The 22,678-nt window shown below is 38.7% G+C and overlaps 5 protein-coding genes across 5 annotated transcripts; 2 read left to right on the forward strand and 3 right to left on the reverse strand.

Moving 5' to 3' along the window:
• Window positions 1-1,330: 1,330 nt before the first annotated feature.
• On the forward strand, window positions 1,331-2,143 carry EAE97_010443 (uncharacterized protein; the record flags this gene model as incomplete). Its single annotated transcript, XM_038880958.1, has 1 exon — window positions 1,331-2,143. One exon carries the CDS (start codon window positions 1,331-1,333, stop codon window positions 2,141-2,143), a length of 813 nt encoding a protein of 270 aa, XP_038728076.1.
• A 5,667-nt stretch (window positions 2,144-7,810) lies between these two features.
• EAE97_010444 (uncharacterized protein) lies at window positions 7,811-9,732 on the reverse strand (the record flags this gene model as incomplete). The annotated part of the gene is made up of 3 exons (XM_038880959.1): window positions 7,811-8,470; window positions 8,605-9,301; window positions 9,389-9,732. 3 exons carry the CDS (start codon window positions 9,730-9,732, stop codon window positions 7,811-7,813), a joined length of 1,701 nt encoding a protein of 566 aa, XP_038728077.1.
• An 865-nt stretch (window positions 9,733-10,597) lies between these two features.
• On the reverse strand, window positions 10,598-13,864 carry EAE97_010445 (uncharacterized protein; the record flags this gene model as incomplete). The annotated part of the gene is made up of 3 exons (XM_038880960.1): window positions 10,598-12,579; window positions 12,628-13,261; window positions 13,319-13,864. The coding sequence occupies 3 exons, from the start codon at window positions 13,862-13,864 to the stop codon at window positions 10,598-10,600; spliced, it is 3,162 nt and encodes a 1,053-aa protein (XP_038728078.1).
• Window positions 13,865-17,192: 3,328 nt separating this feature from the next.
• Window positions 17,193-19,310, forward strand: EAE97_010446 (uncharacterized protein; the record flags this gene model as incomplete). The annotated part of the gene is made up of 1 exon (XM_038880961.1): window positions 17,193-19,310. One exon carries the CDS (start codon window positions 17,193-17,195, stop codon window positions 19,308-19,310), a length of 2,118 nt encoding a protein of 705 aa, XP_038728079.1.
• Window positions 19,311-20,836: 1,526 nt separating this feature from the next.
• EAE97_010447 (uncharacterized protein) lies at window positions 20,837-21,730 on the reverse strand (the record flags this gene model as incomplete). Its single annotated transcript, XM_038880962.1, has 1 exon — window positions 20,837-21,730. One exon carries the CDS (start codon window positions 21,728-21,730, stop codon window positions 20,837-20,839), a length of 894 nt encoding a protein of 297 aa, XP_038728080.1.
• Window positions 21,731-22,678: the final 948 nt, after the last annotated feature.

Genomic DNA, 22,678 nt, shown 5'->3' on the forward strand with positions numbered 1-22,678 from the left:
CGCCAGATTGACCTTCGCTGGCCGAATCGCTACCTCCGCCCACTCAGTAATTTGTAGTACAAACGATTCAGATTCAAGTACGGTTCGTGTCAATTGGAGTCAGATGAAAACCGGTGGATAAGTGCAGACTTAAAATGGCGGTACGACAGAGTCGAATAAGTATCGCAGTGGCAGCTGAGGGCGATTTCACTTTTCTGGGTAGATGGCAGAAGGGAGGGGGGACACAGGAAGGCGGAAGTTCTGGCTGACATTGAATTCTCATATGGGCCGGGGTTGTAAATTCACAGTGAGCCACCAGGGCCAGACAGGTAAGACCTCCTGAGAAGCCGCATATGAAATATGCGCGACCAGCCAGGGGGTCACTGGCTCAGCACGTCCTTTTGGAGAGGCGTCTTCGAGCCAAATCAAGAGAAGTCAAATTGAGGAAGTCAAAGTAAGAAGAAGCCAGATTAAGATTGTACTTATTCAAATGGAAGTTAAATCAAAACAGAGGCCAAATTGACATGTTTTGCAGCTTCTGGTTAGCAACCCCGAAAGCCTGTAAATTGCAGTAGTATAGGAAGATAGCATTGTATTGGTTAATTTGATGAAAGAGTAAGATCCGAAGGATTCCTTATATATCCGGTGGGGGTGCTAGCGCCCCCGTAATTACTAGCGCTAGGTCCAGTGACTACCCCCGAGTCGGAGATTTACGGCCGATGCACGGCCGTAGATCTCCGTGTGCCTGAATTTTCACGGTACTGTATTGACAATGGTATCATACCGATAATGGTACAAACTCCGGCCCAGTATTATAATCTGTACGGTACCGCCACTGCCATGGTAGCTTTTTGGCACCGCTGCAAAGTAAAGAGAAGGCCTCGGGTCCGGAGCATATGTCGACGCTCTCTACATTCAATAACCTAGGGATCTTCTATGCCAAGCAAAGAAGGCTGACTAAAGCTGAGTGTTACGGCTGTGCATAGGCCCATACAGGGGCTATAATGGGGTCCTGGAGGATTGTAGCTAAGCAGGTACCCACTGTTATGCTGCTTACTATGGGGCAAGTTATAAGAATAAGGCATTTAATTAGCTAAAAGCGATATCCACCCGGGGAATATTCCGTATTTAGTAGATTACCAGCTGACATGCTTCCTACCCTCCACCCGTATAGGTGCCTACCTGGTCTAAATAATATAATCAGCAGTATGCCAGGAAGATTGCTAATATAAGTATAAGAACTTTCTCTTCATGTTGCCGAATACTGCCGCCCTACCTAAGCACCGTCCGCCGAGAGTAGAAATTCTACTAGTTCCAGCATACTACAAGACACAAAGCATAAAAGCGCAAAATGGCCGAACAGCGACATGGGCCGCTGTCTGTGATCCATGCGGGCCTCATGCGCACCGGTACACTGTCAATGAAGCGCGCCTACGAGATGCTCGGCCTGCGCGCGCATCACGGCTTCGAGATGGACTCGTGGGATGACTATGCGGGGCTAGAGCTCGCGGCCGAGGCCACGTGGCCGAGCGTGCCCGGCGCGCGGAAGCCCGTGCCCCCACCCTTCACCAGCGCCGACTGGGACCGGCTGTTCCCCAACTATGACGTCGTCACCGACCTGGCCTCGCTCTTCGCCGAGGAGATGATCCGCGCGTATCCCGAGGCCAAGGTGGTGGTAGTGCAGCGGGATTTTGACGCCTGGTGGACCAGCTTCGCGAGCGCCGTCCTATCAAAGGACATCCCGGGCAACCCACTCGCCTTGGCGTTGGTCCACGCCCTCTATCGGGCAGCCGGGACGCGCGTGTTCGACGCCGTCTCAAAGATGGTCAACGGCGCCTTTGGCACGCAGTCGTACCGCGACATCACCACTGAGAAGGCGAGAGCCTTCTACGACGCATACTACAGCCGCATCCGCCAGATGGTGCCCGCGGAGCGGAGGCTCGAGTATAGTTTAAGCCAGGGCTGGGAGCCACTGTGCCGCTTCCTCGACAAGCCCATCCCAAATGCGCCATTCCCCCGTGTCAATGACAGTGGCGAGATGCAGCGCCGAAAGATGAGTGAGTTCGGGAGGATTGTGTTCCAGGTCGGGCGCAACATACTGCCTTACCTTCTTGGAGGAGCCGGCGCCGCGCTCTCCGTCTGGCTGTATAGCGTCTCCAAGTAGCCGAGGGGAGCGAGTGGAGAGGGGACATAAACTGTTGATTAATTGTTTAGTGAGTGCCGATGTATAGTAACAGTAGGTCTTATTTCCTATAACTTGGAGACTTGATGCACATATAAACATACAACCGGTTCCGCAACTAGATTGAAACCCTGCGATTTAGCCGACGCTAACTTGGCAATTCAACCGCCACCATAAATAAATGAATCTATCATTAATAAATTTTGTAAATTTATCAACTCGATCTAAAGAAAACAAGAAAGAGGTTTAATCCTAATATAATTCCATAAATCAAGGATACGTTTTTACAACTAGATATAAGAGTATATAATAAACCAGGGTAAAGCTCTAATTAATATAAGTATGAAGAAGAAGAAGAAGTAATATAGTTTAACACCGAGTGGCTTATATCATCGAGTGACCCACTTCAAAATATATTAATATTAAGCTTTCTCTAATATTTATATTTTAATAATCAAATATTATTTTTGTAAATGAAAAAGATATTAAATAATGATAAAAGATTAGTTTTTTAAAAATCTAATTTTTATATAAATATTTTCATTATATTTTTAAAAAAAATCAATATTGTTATAATTCTCGTTACAAAAATGTTATTTTAATAATAACTTATATATCAATTTGGATTTTTCAAAAAAAAATTAGATTTTTATAATATTTATATAACGTGGTTTATTAGTGAGTGGGTTATATTAGTGAATGGGTTACTTATTTTATATACAAAATTCGTTTGTGTATAATTATATACTTTCTTTATTTATAGATATAATTTTCTGAAAATTTGATATAAAATATTTCAATATATAAAAATATTAAAAATCTTATTAGTTTTAAGAAGTTTGAATTTATAAAACTATTATTATAAAAATAGATTTTTTATAACAAAAATCAGAACAATTTCCTTTTCTTTTTAAAATATAATAAAATTATTTTATAAAAATTAGATTAATAAAAAACCTAGATTTTAATTATTTTTTAGAATCTTTTATTTAAGAAAATAATAATTAATTATTAAAATATTAATATTTTAAAAAGTTTGATTTAGGTGATTTTCGAAATGATCTGTTTACTGATATGATCTACTCACTAATAAACCACGTTAATTAAATATTCTAATTTCAATTTTTAAAAAATTCTATTAATAAATGAAGAAAGTGTATGATTACATATAGACAAACTTTATATGTATTTTGAAATGAGCCATTCGATGATATAGATTATTCGGTGTTAAACTACGTTATCGAATGCTTCTTCTTCTTCTTCTTCTTTGAGTAGCTAGCCTCTACGTAAGCAAAAAAACTAACGGAAATTGACTATTATTGAAAAGAACTTTAACAATTAGAGTCCTATTTTGATATAATATTAAATAATAAAAACACTTGACATTAATATAGAGCAGACTCGAAATTTCGTTTTCTTTTTTCGAATTTCAATATTTCATTTGGAATAGATTTATAATCTATTAAAGAAGTCCTTTGAAAAGTTACTCAATTTCCGCCACCAGTGGGTGCACAGACTCACGGGACACTTAAGAGGAAAAGCACAATTTCACACCAAAAAGAGCTGTTTTGATAATTCAATTAAAATTCAAAAAATTGATATTTGACTTTGAAATTAAGAATTATTATTTTCAAATATAACAATTTTATATAATGAAAGTTTTATTTCAAAAAAAAACAAAACTCAAGTTTATATAATCGATTATATAATATCCCACCAAAAAATTTGATAGGAAAACATATTATTTGATTTTTAAATTTAATATTTATTTTTAAGATTTAATATTTATATTTTATATGAATTTTATGTTTATAAATTATATATCTTGATTTGAATGATATTAAATGGAATTTGGAATTTTGATTGAGTTTTGAAATTGATAAATTTGAGTGTGAAATTGTGCTTTCCTGTCACGTTGTCCCGTGAGTCTGTGCACCCCCTGGTGCGCCTGTTTTTTCGCTTACGTAGAGCTAGCTAAGGAGAGTCATGTGACCCGAAAGATCCGAGCCACTCTGACACCAACTACACCATCACAAAGAAGTTTAGCTCATACAACACAAAAAAGTGCTGTTACAAGTGTTTACTATAAAATTCTATTATTTTCAGTCATATTAATCTACCAAATATCATGTTTTAAGCCTTTACCTTTGATTCTATGCTAGAATGTCTAAATCAATTGAAAATCAAAAGGATTATTAGAAGATTTTGCATCTGAGGATTCGGGGAATTCTTGTGCTAAGCTGCCGAAACTCTTCAGTACAGTTCCTGTATCGTTTATTTCACACAAATCATCCTAAAGCATAAATAACTAAGTAAACCGTTGATCTCGTTGATCTATTTTGATAGATCATATATCGACCCTTAACCTTTAATTGACAAGGAAACATACAACTAAAAATGACAGCCGTAACCACTGACCAGTGATAACAATAAAGTCTGATAGAAAAAATAAATATGTGACCAAGATAAGTTCAAAACATACGAAGTATGAGGAGATGTCAGAAACCATACTGTGCCGTAGGTCAGCTTCATTTGCGCCGACAGAGAACCACCATGCCCATAATTCTTCAACTGCGTCTTGTTTGAGAATTTCAAAGTTCAACTTTAGAAAAGAATCTTAGGAATTTCCTAGAATCTAAGCTCTATAGAATTCTCCTCGTCAAAATCATCTGCAGATACTTCCCTACTTCTCAGAGTCCCGGACAATTTGGTAGCGTTGACGCAGTGGAACAATTATCAATGCAGTAGAACATGAAGCGTGAAACATGAAACGTCATTCTTCAACAGCATCTCTTTCACAACCATTTCTAATCACTTCATATCACCATTAAAGACCTAGGTACTTAATACGAGTATTACTCTCGAGATCTTATGGACGAATCAATCACACATGTAAAAAAAATACAACTATCAGAGTCCACTTCTGCACTAGACAATTACCACCACTCCATCCATCAATTTTAAATTAACAAATATCTACAATCTTTCTAATCCAAGCAACTACACCTCAAAAATGATGAAGATTAGAAATACACTTAAACGTTAACATATATGACCGAGGATGTTACAGGTATAGATATAGTAGTAAGCTATCAGAAACCAATCCCCAATACTATGCCCTTTGAATAGATTATATACATAGTATAATAATCAAGCTTATAATTTTTATTAATTCCAATTATATAATAGAGTATTAGGAATCTTATCTTATAGATATTATTCTGGAATCTTTAATTGAATCTATTTTGATTAGAATTGAGTTAATAACTAATGAGAAAAGTAGATTAATTAGAGGTAAGGATGTATTTGTTTAATGATTGAATATTCTAAATTATATTAATAATAGATATGCTTTCTATTATTATAAATCATATAGTTAATTATGTTATTATTAATAATTTCTTAATTAATCTTTTTGTTCTAAAAAGATTAAAAGGGAGGGTTTTGTTATAAATATATATATATATAATAATAAGCTATCAAAAACCAATCTCTGATACTATACCTTTTGAATAGATTGCGTACATAGTATAGTGGTAAAGCTTATAACTTCTATTGATTCCAATCACGTAATAGAGTGTTACGAAGATACTCGCATCGTAACATGAATTATAATATTAAGAAAGTTAAATCAATTAGATTGTTTAAATCGAATCTCATTAAGTAAAAGTTTTTTTTTGGTATATCTATAATATAATATACACTTCGATTCTTATAAGCAGTAAGAATATTAAGGAGGTAAACCTCCAATTATATATCTTATCTAGCACCTATCTCTTGTATCGTGATAATAATATACGAAATCTATTAATTATATTTTAATAAACTCTTTAACTATAAGATTGTTGGGAATCATATATATATATAATACTAAGCAGTATACTAATAATAATATTCTTTTTCTATTCCAATAGATTATAAGCCCAAGTGGTATGATAGTAAAATATATGATTTGAAATTATAAAATACAAAAACTCATACCTTATAACTTATAATTAAATAAAAAAAATGAAATAATCTATATAACTATATATAATCAAAATTGATATTAATAAGCTTTGTATAGAAGATATATTAAAGCTATTTTTATAAAGCTATAGGGTATATTACTTAAGCAAGCGTATTGGAAATTATATATATATAATATTAAGCAGTATACTAGTAACAATATTCTTTTTTTATTCCAACAAAAATAATTTAATAATAAATTAATATTCTTAATAAATTTTATATAAAAATAAATAATAAAGCAAATGGATTCTGATATTATAAAACTCTTTTATATTAATTAAGTATTTTTTAATTAGAAAATCATTTTTAATATATTACTACTGAATAGTATATTTAAAAAATAGGGTTTTTATTATTATATAACATGGTTTATTAGTGAGCAGATTATATCAGTAAATAGATTACTTATTTTATATACAAAATTCGTTTGTATATAATCATATACTTTTTTTATTTATAATGTAAACGAGTAGAAGATAGTAAGGTCGTAGAGTAGTCCTTCGCATATACCACAGAAAAGTTACTATAACATAGTACCTCAGATAAAGAAAAGGAAAGGGAGACTTTATATAACACTTTACAAAATATACTAGAAATTGAATAGAAATTGACTATCATTTATAAACTATAGAAAAAAGAATTATAAATACTAGCTATAGGAATAGATCATATGACCAGCACAAGGTTCCGCTCACAATAAATATAATTTTCTGAAAATTTGATATAAAATATTTGAATATAAAAGAATTTTAAAAATCTAATTAATTTTAAGAAATTCGAATTTATAAAATTATTATTATAAAAATAGTTTTTTTGTAACGAAAATCGTAACAATTTCCTTTCTTTTTTAGAAAATAATTAAATTATTTTATAAAAATTAGATTAATAGAAAATCTATATTTTAATTATTTTTTAAAATCTTTTATTCAAGAAAATAATAATTGATTGTTAAAATATTGATATTTTAAAAAGCTTGATTTAAATGGTTTTCGAAGTGACTCATTCACTAATATAACCCGCTCATTGATAAACCACGTTAATTTAATTAGAAATTATTACATAATATTATTAAACTCATTTTTATAAAAATTTAAATAATAAATACTATTATAAATATTAAAGATTTAAAAAAATTAAAATATACTATTCAATATTTATGTCGGAACGTACGATCACGTGCTTAAGCGAATCACATGATTATTCCTACTATATATATAGTGAGAAGAATCATATCTGATTCTAAATCATCTCAATTCATATTATTCATTTTATATAGGCTTTTTATAGTGCTGTATACGGTGATTCGGAATCGACCTCCCCCCCCCCCCCTAAGTGAACCCAACATATACTATCTTATAATGCTCAAAATTGAAAGCATTTCCTGTGATCAAAATTATTCGAATTTGAAGAATAATCAAGACTTCGAAAGGTTTGATTCATTTTACCTTAGAAGAACACATATAGAAACTTGGATTGTGATTCAGATGATCAAAATTTTAGTCATTCCCATACTACAGAAACGTATAAAAGCAAATGGAAGTGACCATTACATTCTCCTCATTATTTTCTCACCTATACTATCATTCCCAAAACATGCTCCCCCCCCCGCACTTCACGATTTACCCCCTCCCCCTCACCTCATCTCCCACCCTTTCCCCCCAAAACATACCCCCCAAATCCATCACCCCCTAGCGCCACCTCCAATTCCCTCTCCCACCCCTCCCTTTTCCTCACCCACTCCCCCCCAAGCCATCCCCTAATACATGTATCCCTTGGTTTTCTCTGCGGACTCTCCAATGGTACCAACTTATAAAACCCCTCATCCACCCCCGTTTCCTCGCAAGCACAATCTCCCTCCCTCCCCCCAGGACACACCCTATTAATCCCGTGCTGATATCCCACATCCCCAAACCACCAACTCTCCCCCTTCCCCAAAAACATTCCCACACTAAGCGTATGCACCGGCGCATCACCCCACCTCTCGTAATAGAACCCCCCCGACCTATCCAAGTATTCAAAATACTTTTTATGATGCTCTCCGCGCCAGAAATCTAGCGAACCGATCTCGAAATTAGAGAAAAATTGACAATTATTGTATTCGCCTTTATCTAATAACCAATCTAGATCCGCGTCCGGATGAAGAAGATGCGGATTTGCGGTTGCGAAGGCACGGGTTTTGGACCAGAGAGATGGGAATGAGCGGGCGTCATCGAGGATGTTCATGTTGAATCCGTATTTGAGCTTGTTATCGCGCATGAAGCGGAAGATGTCATAGTTGATGTTGCAGAAGAAATGGACCTTTTAATCTCGTTAATTTTGTTTCTTTTCCTCAAAGTTTCGTTTTCTAAGAGGTCCAATCTCCTTTTCTCCCTTCGAATGTTCCAAAATAAATACAAAAATCGTGATATATCCGCAAAAAAACAAAAACTCACATCAGGTTCAACCCTCCAATACCACTCCACCCCCTCCAAAACCTTCATTCGAAAAAAGAACCCACTATTCCATCTACACATATGATGATAGCTAACCATCCAACCCTTTCCCACTCCAATCGTCCCCAAGTAGTCCAAACTATTCATAAATCTCCCCTCATCCACCCACTCCGGCATAGTCCAATACTCCTCTGGCACAACCTCATACCGGCATTCAGCTTTCGTTGCATTCCCCGTGCTCTGTATAAATTCCCGCGAAAAAGGTTCATCATTAAAAAATACCCACGGATACATGTATTTATGATTCCATCTCGCTTCGAGCTGTCTCATCGATTGCAACATACCTTCGAGTTCAGAATTGCGCACGAGAGAAATAAGCGCGGCTTTGGGTCGGGGAGATCGCCATTCTGATATCCGGGAGACCCATGGTTTTGAAGGATCGGTGAGAGCATAGCGGTTGTCAGAGTTTTCTTTGAGCCATTTGATAGGATCGGATTTGTTTTCTCGTACTTTTGATTTAGCGGTTGGAGAGGAGGGAAGAAAGGGTTGGACGGGAATGTATGAACCTAATGTGTGGACGTTGGGTAACGACGAGGAAGTATAGGTAGCCGAAGGAAAGGAGTAGAAGAAGAGTGTTGATATGAAGTAGAAGCCCATCATAAATACAGAGAGACGATAAAAGCGACGGGTACTTGTACTTTAATTAGTAGTGAGCATATGGGCCAGATACTTATATCGTATCTAGAAGCGGAGGAGTGGGAAGGGGGAAGCTCGCATAGTGTACCTAAAATTCCTCTCTCTCTTTTTCAACTTCAATTTCACCCTTACCATCCATCTGTTTGCACTGTTCCAATCGACCCAGCGTTTCAATCTACTCCATCTCTCAATCATCCTCAGCCCCGTACCAATATTAATACTCACCTTCGCCTTCCACCTATCCAATCTCCCTCCATTTCCTTTCAATCTTTCCCTCGGAGTTCTCCAAAAAGCCGTCTCCCCAGTTGAATCACTCTCCTCACTAGAGATCTCATCAAAAGACCAAGTACTTTCAGACGACTCCGAGCGTTTCGGGGTTCGCGGCATTGGCGATCTTATCCCTGTACCTGATTTAAAACGAGGTGTATCCATGGTCTTCTTTGCGATACGTTAAATGTGGGTTGACATGCGGATAATAATTGAGGGCGATAGAGGTAGAGGGATCGTCGGACGTTTAAATCTACATACTACATACAACAGGCAAGAAAGATGAAGGGAAAGCGACGCGGGAAAGGAAAGGCCAAAGACGCAAAGAATCAAAACCAAAAAAAGGAAACTTCAACCATGGACAACAAAGTCAGTGAGTCTGCTATGAGTTAATCAAATTGAGAAGTACAGTATCGGAATTATCTATCCTTGTTCTTGCCCTACCTACCCATAGCTCCATCCTCATTTTCACTCTTTCCCTCGTTCCTTTCCACAATCAACTAACGGCTTGCACAACCCCCAAATACACATCACTCCTAGCCAACCAACTGTTTTTGTCCCCTTCCCATCTCCTTCCTCCACAATAAAAATGTCCCAAACCAAGATTCCTTCCCCACAATATTAAGGAAATGCCAAATTTCAAATGTCGTCCCTTATTCCCCCCTGGAAAAAGGAACTCTTATCCCATAATTACTACATATATGAACCAAAAATTGGTTCTGCAAGGAAAATCGACACGAACATTTGTCGGGCATTGGAACAAACAAATGAAAATTGTGGGCGCATTAAAAAGACAAAATGGCCCCAAAATGTGTGACGATGCATGCCATCTTCTCATCAATTTTCGCTAACAAAAGGAATTCGTTTCAAGAATAATGCGTGTATGTCTTTCCTCCAATCGCTCATTCGCCCTCATTCCTTGTTCGAGTAAGATAACAAAAGAATAGCTAACTGGAAGTTCTGTATTGCAACTCAAATAGTAGTGTTCATAAGACTAGCGTATTCGTGTTTAAAGCTGCCGTGAGAACTATCATAGTCGGAGCTCGCGAAGAATTTGATCTGCCATATTCTTAAATTGCCAAGTTCCCCCGGAACGAAGCTTTTTGAATTGAATGCCGTGTAAGGAGAGGAGAGGAACTTTGACGATGAAGATCTCGAATTCGAGAATCATACTACCGCCAAGGTCACTCTGTACATGTGTGCTAGTTTCGCCTACAGCCCTAGCTGACGAATCACCGTGTCTAGTAACACTCTCATCAGAAGCATCCGAATTTGAGTAGCTATTCTCGGGACCACGAGTTCGACGTGGAGTTCTGGAGTTTGGTGGTGATCTTTCTGCTTCTCGGAAATCCTCGCGATCTCTCTCTGCACTATTACCACCTCCCATGAAGCCTCCGAAACTAATCTTTCTTCTATGTCCAGGAGTGTGATTGCCGTGGCTGCTAGGAGGTACATCGACAACCTTCTTTAAATCAATACTAGGAATGTGCCGACAACTGAAACCGCCTCGTATTTCTGTATATTCCACCCCGAGGAGCCTCAATACTCTGATAATATCCATGCGAATGGCCTGAACCGGTTTGGTTGATGTGGTCGATACGCTGAACAACCCTTTGAGAAATACGGGTTTGACATTCTCTGCATTGTCAACTCGTTCGGTTGATAGACCACTATTGTCGCCCATTTCAACATCCGTCTCCTCGGGTACATTTGCTTCTCTAGCTTCCTCCCTTCGAGCTCGTCGAGCTTGTATGCTTTCTCTTCTTGCATGGCCCAATGATTTGGCTCTCATAGTGGCGGCTCTAGGATTCAGACCAGCTCTTTCGCTCTCGCGGGGAGGTTTCTCGTTCGTCGTTGAATGATCGGAACCACTAGTTGGAGGTGGGTCTTTGTAAGTAACCCGTGGTGGCATTGCTTCCGAAGCAGCAACTCCTGCTCCTGATCCGGCTCCTCGTCGATTTTCTCGTCGTCTATATTCTGCGGAATTAACGCTCGTCGACCGACCTAATTTAGAACTTCCAGAATTTTCGGCAGATGGTGGAGTGAGAAGATCACTATGTTGGCGCTCACTTCCACTTGGGCGGAGATGTCCATCTCCATCCCGATCTCGATGCCGGCGCACACTGAAACTCTTTCTAAGTGTTGATGGCTCATTTGAAGAACCGACAGTGAGATGATTGCCGGCTTTTTCAGATTGTGGAGGCTCCTTGCGTCGTCGTGTACTGAACCTTCTCAGAATACCGGCAGCAGTGCTTTCTTTCCTAGCCGATTGTTCTACAGGTTCCACTATTGCAGGTGATGGAGGGGCAGTAGAGCCACCAAGTTTGACATTCTTCATCCCTTCCGTCACTTCATCCTCGCCGTGAGTGCGGGCACGCGGGCGTGATCGACCTCCGGTAGCTTTCTCACCAGGCATCTCATAGGCCGTTGCATTTGTATAAGCTGGCTTGGGAGCCGAGATTTCTGCCATTTGTAGTGGAGCTTCGCCTGGCATCCGTGGCATTGAAGTTGCGCCTGGGCTAGATTCAAGTGCATCACGCTCGCGCTTCTCCTTAACAAGGTAATACACAGAAATGAGAGGGTGATAGGCGTTCACAGGGTCGTTGCCGAGTTGGAGGAGTTCTGAACTCGGTGCAGTCAAGGTGTCTCGGCTCGTGGTAGAATTTCTTCTTTTGTAAAAATCGAATACACCTCTCTTCCTCTCCGAGTCGCGAGGAGGACCAGAATTCTCTCGTTCCTGCATTGCCAGACGCACGGCATGACCATATTCGGAAGACTTGATGACATCAGTCAATTGTTGTTTAATGAGTTCCGGTGAGCCAAAGTCAAAGCCGGTCATACTGTTGATGATATCGTCATCCAGAGGAAGTGTTAAGGGATCTCGAACTGGCAGGTAGTTTTCAGGTGGACCACCGTATTGCTTTATCATCCACTGATGGCTCATGATTTCCTGTAGTGTTGCACGTTGCTTTGGATCAGTGACCAGCATCCTTGATATAAGATGTTTGCATTCTGCCTCTCATCAGTACCATATCGATTTGGAAGATGCATAGAACTTACCAGGAGTCAGCCAATTGGGATAATCTACAATGCCTCTCTTGATCTTTGCATGTAATGCCGGCATACTTTGGTCGTCAAAAGGAACCTTGCCGCAGACCAGAACGTAAAGCACGATACCAAAACTCCAAACATCCACCTCGGGTCCGGTATATGCCTTTGCCTGCAATAACTCCGGGGCCGCGAAATAGAGACTGCCGCAGAAAGTCTTGAGATGATTTCGTGGTGCGAACAAATTACTCAAGCCAAAATCAATAATCTTGATATCGCCCGTCTTGCTAATGAGGATGTTCTCAATCTTCAGGTCTCTGTGAACAATGCTATTTCGATGACAATAGTCCAAGGCGCTGGCGATTTGTCTGCTGAATTTCCTAGCTTGCTTTTCCTTTAATCTTCCATGAGAGATGATGTAGTCAAGCATCTGTCCCCCATTCACGTATTCAAATAGCATATACCAATGATAAGTCGTACGCACAACATCCCTCATGCCGCAGATATATGGGTGATCCAGGAGTGTCACGATAGCCGCTTCACGGGCGGTGCGAACTTCTTTCGAATGATCGGCTCTTTCTCTATCAGCTCGACTTTGGTTGTGATTCTCATCTGTGGATCCTCGTGGAACAATTTTGACGGCAACCTATCGACACTTGTTAGACATGACTGAAATCTGTACCGCGGAATGAAGGATAATTACCTGCTCACCTCCTTCCGCCCTCCGTGCCAGCTTCACTTTACCCATACTACCCTGACCAATCGTCTTGCCCAAAATCCAATTTCCGGACTGTGCTGGTATCGTAGTTCTCGATTTTCCCTTGTGTGCCGCATGTCTGGATTCTTGCGGTGTCACCACGGGGGCTGGGCCTCCGCCGTTTGCTGCAGCCGTGGCCATCTCGTTTGAATGTCGACTGTGATGAGTTGACCGATGATTACTGGTTGCGCTTCTCGTAGATTCGTGTCTCGAAGGAGCTGAACCGTCTCTGCTTGATGTTTTTCTTGATTGTTGCGCGACGTTTGCAGTCTCATAATTCGCCTGGGGGATTGATTCTTCTACAGCCGCATGTCGTGATGATGACGGTCGATGGTGATGTGAATGTGAATGTGAATGTGATCGTTGTGGTGAATCGGTGGTAGTACTTTTCACTCTTGTCGATTGGGAACGGTGGGGAATTGAATTGTTATACCCTCGTCGTGAGTTATTTCGCTCCAGCGTAGCGGGCGAGACGGAAGTTGTTGTCGCCATGGAGGAATTAAGCAACCGAAAGAACAGGGAGCCAGCCAGCTGCAGAGACCAACGCGGGACCCTAGTAAATATTACTTACTACTATGTGGGCAACGTCACCTGGAATTAGATGATGAATGTAAATAAAAAAAAGGAGAATGGAATTGATCGTTCTGAATTCTTTCTGATTAATAGACTGGTTGAGGTTGATTTTATTCCGTTATTGAAAAATACCTAGTAATCCAGATATTGTGGTGGTGATGGTGGTGGTAGAGTAGTGGACAAAAGCAATATCGAGGTTGGGTTTGGGTTGAGTTGAGTTGTATTGATTGTATTGTTATGACAAGATGTGAGTGGCAGTGATGAATGGAAGAGGGACAACAATAATAATAATAATAACAACAACAATAATAAATAATGAATACCGTTAACTAACGGTGATAATAATAATAATAATAATAATAATAATAATAAGATTTCAAGGTTTAAGGTTGGGTAGCAGTCAGTCAATCAGTCAATCGGTCAATCAGTCAGTCGTCAGTCAGTTTATTAGGTAGCTGAGCTGGGCTGGGCTGGGTAGGTAGTTAGTTGTACGGAGGCGCTTCTGATGAATGCATATGCAAGCTTCAAGATTCCCCGTGTCTGTCGTATCGGATGTTCCAATTGAGTCAAGTTTATTATTGTTGTTACGATTGTGAGAAGAGAAAGAGAAGCAAATGGGAGAGTCAGGAAGAGTCGAGATTCGGTCGGTGGCCACCAGTGGGAGAAAAATAATTCTATACGTATGGTGGTGGCTGGATATTGTGTGAAAGCAGAATAGAAGTATTGGGAGAGATGGGGGGTGATTGATTGAGGTGATTGAGGTGATTGAGGTGATTGATGAATGGTTGGTTGCAGAGAGAATTGCAGAGAGAAAGAAACCTTGGAAATTGGAAAAAGCGATACATGTAGATAGATACTAGGGAGGAAGATGTTGGAGGGGTTACAAGCGCTAGATACCCAGTGTCTACTAGGTACCTGTCTGTATCTACCTACGTATTAGCTTTTTGCCTTTTCTTTTCCAATACATGCGAATTTCATTACACTTTACATTACACTTTTGACCAAATCGAGTAAAATGCATGAATGAATGAATGTATCGGGATGAGGGAAAGAGAAAAAGGAAAAAGGGAAATATAAATGGATCAAGCCCAAAAGTTAAAATGAAGAAGGTCGGGTGAATGACGGCTACGATGGATAAATTAAGGGATTGATAAGTGAGGGAGGGAAGGGAAGGGAAGGGAAGGGAGTGAAGAGTGAGTTGAGAATGATGTGAGTGATGTGAGTGAATGAGTGAAATGAGTATTGAGTGAAAGTAAGCAAGTCAATGATGATTGAAGTGAGTGAATGAATGAATGAATGAATGAATGAATGAGGGATTAGATTATTGGGTAAATGGAGTAAAGTTAGAAAATAATCATGCTGGCACGAGATACTTCCACACCTAGTATGGTCGTAGTAGTCACCTGGGTAAAATTCACATACAATCTCAAGCCAATGCAAGATTACCCAGTGGTAAATGCCGTCAATTTCAAAGATGTGCCTGAGTAAATAATGTATATCATTGGTAAGGCTGATTGATTAATGTGGTTACGAGAATACCCAAGTAGGTAGGTTCATCTATAGTTATTCATATATATTCATCCATATATAGTTATTCATATATAGTTATCTATATATAGTCATCCATATATATTCATTCATATATATTCATCTATAACGTGATTTATCATCAAATAAATTATATCATCGAGTAAGCCATCATTTTTATATACAAAATTTGTTTGTATATAACCATACACTTTCTTTATTTATTAATAGAATTTTTTAAAAATTAAAATTATGAAATTTAATTATATAAATATTACAAAAATCTTATTATTTATTAGAAATTCGAATTAATATAAGAATTATTATTAGGAATATTTTTTTGTAATAAAAATTATAACAATTTTTACTTTTTTTAATATAAAATGAAAATATTTATATAAAAACTAGATTTTTAGAAAATTAATCTTTTATTATTATTTAATCTTTTTTTTTTTTTTAAATAATGATTAGTTATTAAAATACGAATATTCAAAAAGTCTTAATTTTAATATATTTTGAAGTAGCTTACTTAATAATATAGTTCACTCGATAATAAATCACATTATATATTTATCCATATATATTCATTCATATATAATTATTCATATATATTCATCCATATATATTCATCCATATACATTCATCATCATCATCCATACTCCATACATTCTTTCTTACCTACTGCCTTGCTCGTATCAGTTGTCTTTTCTCTCTTCACATCCTCATATATATATATATATATATAATAATCTACATCGTCCCCGAATACATGTCATACTATCGCTACACAATCCCATTCATTCCCTTTCATCCCACCATACCCCATTCAAGGTACTAGGTTCCAAATTCGAGGCAGGAAAGAACTCAAATAGCAACAAGCACAATCATAATACACGCTATCGTACCAGTATAACCTTGTTCATTAATCATCTTCACCATCAGTCAGTGAACACTGATGCATTCTCATCCCTCTACATACGAGGTAGTGCCTGGGTAATGTAATGACTCTCCAGCAGATGTTGATAAAGCAGATTGTCGTACTGTATTGTATCATAGAATTAAGTGAACAAGCTTGATGAATTACCTCAATCTTTATACCATACCATATCATATCATGTCACATCACATCACATCACATCCATCTCAAACCCAGTCACTCCGTCACCACCGTAACACTCTAGACTAAGACGAAGCTGACGCGCAACTATCGATTTTCTGGTACGATTGATGATTAAACCAAGTAATGTCCAATGCAATCCTTGTACCCCTCTTCCTCCAGTACGTGAATTCAAGGTCAGTCTTCACGTCTTTTTGCATTACTAGGTACGTGTACTCCTCCCCTGAGTTCTCCAGATTACTATGTAATCTTACAATTTACCATTGCTACCTATGTAGAGATGATTTCCTCCCAGAAATCAATCGGAAAATTGATTGATAGCGGAAACCGAGCCGTTGTCGCCGTTTTCAGTTCAATATCTACCTACCTAGCTTGTACGACTGAGAGCTAGAACACTTACGTAATCACATGGGATCCTCACACTAAGAAAAGACTATTAATAGCCTCATATTAATAATTCACTCTGCGTTTATTAAACCAATTACGTTTAGCCGTTTGCACCCAATAAACTTGACAAGGCTGACCATTCAATAATTGGATGCAGCCTCGACCTGTTCCCAATCCCCAGTCGATATTGTTCTCGATTGTTAACTTATTCTTACCATGTCCGGCAAACGTTCGCGAGCAACATACGAAGCAGATCTACAGGCCCAACAGTCCCCCTTCGTCGTATACGGAACCCCATTACCCCCACGAGATACAGATGTGCGAGATGATGGATCTTATGTACCGGTGTGGAAACAGGAAGTTCGCGATGAGAGGGGGTTGAAAAGATTACATGGTGCTTTTACCGGTGGTTTCAGTGCGGGATATTTCAACACGGTTGGATCGAAAGAAGGCTGGACACCTTCGACATTTGTATCCTCTCGATCGAATCGAAATAAAGATGCGGCCAAAGTACGCCAACAACGACCAGAAGATTTTATGGATGATGAAGATTTGGCGGATGCTGCAGAAGCTCAAAGAGTACAAACAGCAGAAGGTTTCGCTGGAATTGGTTCGACGCAAGATGATGCAATTCGCAGAGGCGCATTTATTGATCTTTTCAGAACTGACGGAGAGACATTGGGGGTGAAGCTATTGAAGAAAATGGGTTGGAAAGAAGGACAGGGTGTAGGACCAAAAGTTCGACGAAAAGCTCGTTTAGATGGAATAGAAAGGTCTGGAGCAGATGCCGATGCGGCATATCTCTTTGCGCCTGAAAACACCCGCATGATCAGTTTCCTTCGGAAGAATGATCATAAAGGCTTAGGTTTTGATGGGGAGACGAAGTTGACGCCAATAAATGGACTCGGATCGGAGAAAAATAAGTCAGAAGATGAGGACGGTGATAGGTCATTTTCAATAGCACCTAAAATCGCTAAGAAGAAGAAGAAGCCTGTCAGAGGTGGCATTGGTATTGGCATATTAAACGATACTGGTTCGGATGACGAAGACCCTTATGAAATTGGTCCACGAATATCCTATAATAGAGTGCTAGGAGGAGACAAGAAGAAGAAGAAACCATTAACACCAGCTGCCAATTCATTGTTAAAATCTAAACCTGTCTTTATATCGAAAAAGACCGCTATGGCAAAGGCAGCGGCTGGGCTGCGGAAATGTCATGATGGTCGCTTACCTCTAGATGGATTTATTTTGAGTAATGATCTGACTACTACATCAATGTCCGAAACACTTTCAAAATATCCACCGCCCACAATCCCTGAAGGATGGAAATCAGCTAAACAATCCAAATCCGAATCTAAACAATCACAATATCAATCCACCTCGGACGCAGCAAAGGCATCCAAGCTAGACCCCAAATCTCGAGCTTCTATTCTAGGAGAAGCTGCTCTACCTGGGAAATCAGTATTTGATTTCCTCTCCAGCTCTGCTCGTGATCGATTAGCCGCCGCTTCTGGCAAATCTAATCTACCCCAAGCCCTAGGTGAAATTCCCGAGGGGTATGCTATGAACCCCGAGCAACGACAGCAAGAACTCCTTTCTCAGATTCCCAAAATCGATAAATATACCGCTGATGCAGCACTCATGCGTTGCGCAAGCGTCTATGGCGAAGACGAACCCAAACGTATTCGTTATCGTGCTTATCTCGAACATCAAGCTGGCATCGTATTAACCTTGCCGGAAAGGAGTATGTTAACCAGGAAAGAAGATTGGCTAAAGGAACTCAAAGAATTCGCTAACTGCGCGAAAATCTTCAAACCAATGACGGGACTAATGGCTACACGCTTCACAAGCTCATCTTCAAGTACAATATTACCAGGACAAGATGGTTCGGTGAACGAGCTCTTGAGTAAACCGGAGATAAAAGAAGCTCCAGCGGAACAGGCGGCAAGAATGGGAATGTATGGTCCGATGACGAGAGAGAGAAAAGATTGGTTTCCAACGAGATTGCTGTGTAAGAGGTTCAATGTGCAGCCGCCGAAACATGTACAGCCGTCTGCGGATGAAGAGCGCGGGGTGGGCAGGGAAGTCCCTCAGGACTTAGTGGGCAGGAGAGAGGTGGAGAGAATTATGAGGGAAGCTGGGGATGGAGGGTTTGGAGATGATATTAAGAGGGAGGATTTCAATGATAATACTGACCTGGAAAGTTTACAGTTTTCAAAGGAGAGAGGACAGACGGCGGTTAATGCGGAAAGAAATGAAGTGTTGGAAAGTCGGAGACCGGAAGATGCGGTTTTCAAGGCGATTTTTGGGGAGGAGAGTGAGGAAGAGGATTGAAATGGAGATTAGAATCAATCGTATATACCTATTTCTCTTTCAGTGCGAAATTAAGAGCATTTATCTTCCTATATTCAAACAGATCAAGACTTAGTTTTGATTTTTAATTTTTACGTGGGAATAAAGAAGATATGTGATGATTTTGATGATTGAGAAGAGTTCGTCTGAGCTAGACTAGGCTATGATAAACGAGCATTTGAAAGATTTTAATTCTTGTGTTATTATCCACAGTTTGATCATCGCTTCTTTGACTCTGAAAGAGCGCAGCGAAGCGAGCCTTGCAAGTTACATTAGATCAGGTAATTAACTGTTATAAAGATCATACATATAAAATTACAGAACATGTACCTAGATAAGTGAGTAGTTAGCAGTGAAATGAAATAATCACCTATATTATATCTAGATGAGTCTCTTAATGATAGATTTATTAAGTTAAGCGAGAATGAATGAGTCGAATTTTGGAATATATGAATTAGAATTGTAGATCAGAAATCTCGATCTAAATGTGAATAGGTAGCTAGAAAGGTATGGAAGTAAGTATATAAATGTATAAACGTTTGTTTCAAGTATTATATTTCTAACTTTCTATATAGGTATCTAGGTGTTTCAAACTTATTGAAGATAAATTAGATAGATACTTGTGTATTATTCTTTAAATGCTCAGAGTACAAGATTACTTTAATTCAATGCTCAAACAGATACCTAGGTACTTGTACATTCAATAGTTCGTGTATCGATCTATAAGACAAAGCAATGTTTGAATGTATATGGATATTTGGGCTTCATTCTGAACCATGAGAGGGTAAGGTACCGGTATATAACTAGATAGATGGATATTTAAATATGTTTAGAACACCGAATGGACTGATAGGCTGACTGCTGTACTAATCTTGTATATTTTGATATTTTGCTGCAAGCATATATGATGTATGATGTATGATCCGAAAGATGTTTGGTTTTGGTTTAGAATGAGAAGGCGAGGTGGATCGTTGGAGGATGTGTTTGTATTGAAGGTAATCAGAGAGGAGATGGTGTCTTCTTTATGTTGGGGGAATTTATTAGTGACTAGATAGTAAGTGCATTCGGATTCAAGTTGTGGGAGATTGATGTTGATTTGGAATGATTTTGATGATATGTAGTTCAATCTTTATTGGTGTAGAAGCTCGTAGGGGTTGATGAAATGAGATCATAATCATTATATAACTTTCATGTCAAGTTTCACATGTAATTCCCATGTATCAAGCTCCTTTCTCTTTTTGTTTTTGTTAAATTGAAGTAGATGAATAAATATACTGCTACCGAGACTTTATATCTAGATATTTTCCTTGTTTCCAGTACCTGATGGTATTGAGGAGGAAGCGAGGCAATTGATCTATAGAGGCGAGGTGAAATGAGGTGGGTTAGAATGGGTTGGAAGGAATGTCTACAAACCGCCTTAGAAGAAAGGAAGCAATTATGATTCAGCTCCTCCAGAATTCAAATCCCGCAAAGTCACATGTGTAGTAAACGACAGTGGATAAGATGACCTAGTGAAATTGTTGCATGAGCTCTGTATCCAAAATCGCTTCAACAGGAGGAGCTCTAAATCCCAGCCCCGTTTTTTTCCGTAATCCCGTAAATTTACAATAATATCTACTCGGCACTTGGGTATCAGCATACTGAGAGCTTTGCGCCATGACGATTTTCCCATGCTCAAACAATGTCTTCGCTTCCTCCAACGCCTCTGTTCGCTTCTCCCGCTGGTTGTATACCAAGTAAACTTTCTCTACCGTCGGCGCTTCCAATACGTATCTCTTCCAAAAGTTCATATTCCAAGAAAAGATCTCCTCTGTCTGCGTAAACTGCCCCTTGTTATGGATGATCAGCCGGGATTGATGATCGATAGCAAGAAAACGGAAGTTATATCTCGATAACCAAAATTCATATTGATCATCCTGCGGACCCATAAAACCCACACGATTGCCTCTTCGCACGAACCCGAAAATAGCATGACCTCTCATCCATAAAATTTCCGTATCGACATTGGAGTAGAATGGTCGATTGAGCAGATAATGAAAACAGTAGTTTCGCAAAGCGAGGTTGCGAGATTCGCTACAGGTATGGAGAAGGGGCGTTGGGATAGGGGTTTTCGTTGTGCAATATTGAATCCAAAGTGGGTTGATGAAGGATTTGAAGAAGAACTTGGTTATGGGATGCCTAATATCTTTCATTCGTCTGCACTGAATTTCAATCGCGCGTGAAACTGGGATTGCGGCGAACTTCCATATTTTGCGCTGGAGCTCGAGAGGAAGGTTTGGGAAGAGGGTGAAGGTTCGATTGATGGGCGTAGTGATCTGTTCTTGGGACTCGAGATCCATCGGGACTAATCCAATACTTGGAGCAGCTTTTGTCTTCTCATCCGACTTGAGTCGTTTCAACATCTCTATGTTGGAGCTGATGAAGAGCAAATCTTTCGCCTTCACTGGTCTAGATAACACTGTAAATCTAGATGAAACTCTTGCAGACAAAATTACTAGTAAGTAAGTAGCATGTAGTCGTTAGTTGAAAACTCGAATGATTACCGTCCTATGATAAATTGAGACTTATTTTGAATGAACACTAGGAGTACCCCAAGTATAGAACTCCAGATATGTTTTTAGAAGTCTTTAAATAAGTAAGCACTGTACGTCAGTGTATTCTCAATTTCAATGTAGGCCGACTTGACTAACAAACCTCCCAATACATCAATTCACTACATGCAGTATAGGCAATAGTATACTATAGTGAAACTATAGCGCGTATTAGCATATCGATATTGCAACTAATATATATAGAAAGGAGATTATACCACTCTCGTACATATTCATATATCTAGAGAATACTAGCAATATACTGAAATACTGAAATCCAATATAAAATATACATTCCTATTTAAATTAAATAATAAAATCCATTCCTTATTTCAAATTGAATAGAAATTCCTTATTTCTAATCTAATTTAAATAGAAATGTATATTTTATATTGGATTCCAGTATTTCAGTATATTGCTAATAGTATTAAATAACTAAATGATATTGAATACTTTTAGTGATATTGAATTCTATATTATATATGTACATATTTCGAAAAAACTCGATACGCACTACTAAACTAACCCGTATACGAAATACGGGAAATACTATTGCCTACACTGACTACATGACTCTAGCCATACTGTATTCACTTGTACTACTATGCGGTCTCATTGATTCTAGATATCAGTCATTTGCTAAATTTACCTAGCTTACATCATAGCCCAGTCTCAATATATCTATCTACCCACTATTTTATCGCCTCAACCTATATATATATTTTTAGCTCACAGGGCTACAAATACAAACAAGCATAC

The sequence above is a fragment of the Botrytis byssoidea genome (assembly GCF_014898295.1).
Source record: "Botrytis byssoidea strain MUCL 94 chromosome Unknown BBYS_028, whole genome shotgun sequence".
Classification (NCBI taxonomy): Eukaryota; Fungi; Ascomycota; class Leotiomycetes; order Helotiales; family Sclerotiniaceae; genus Botrytis; species Botrytis byssoidea.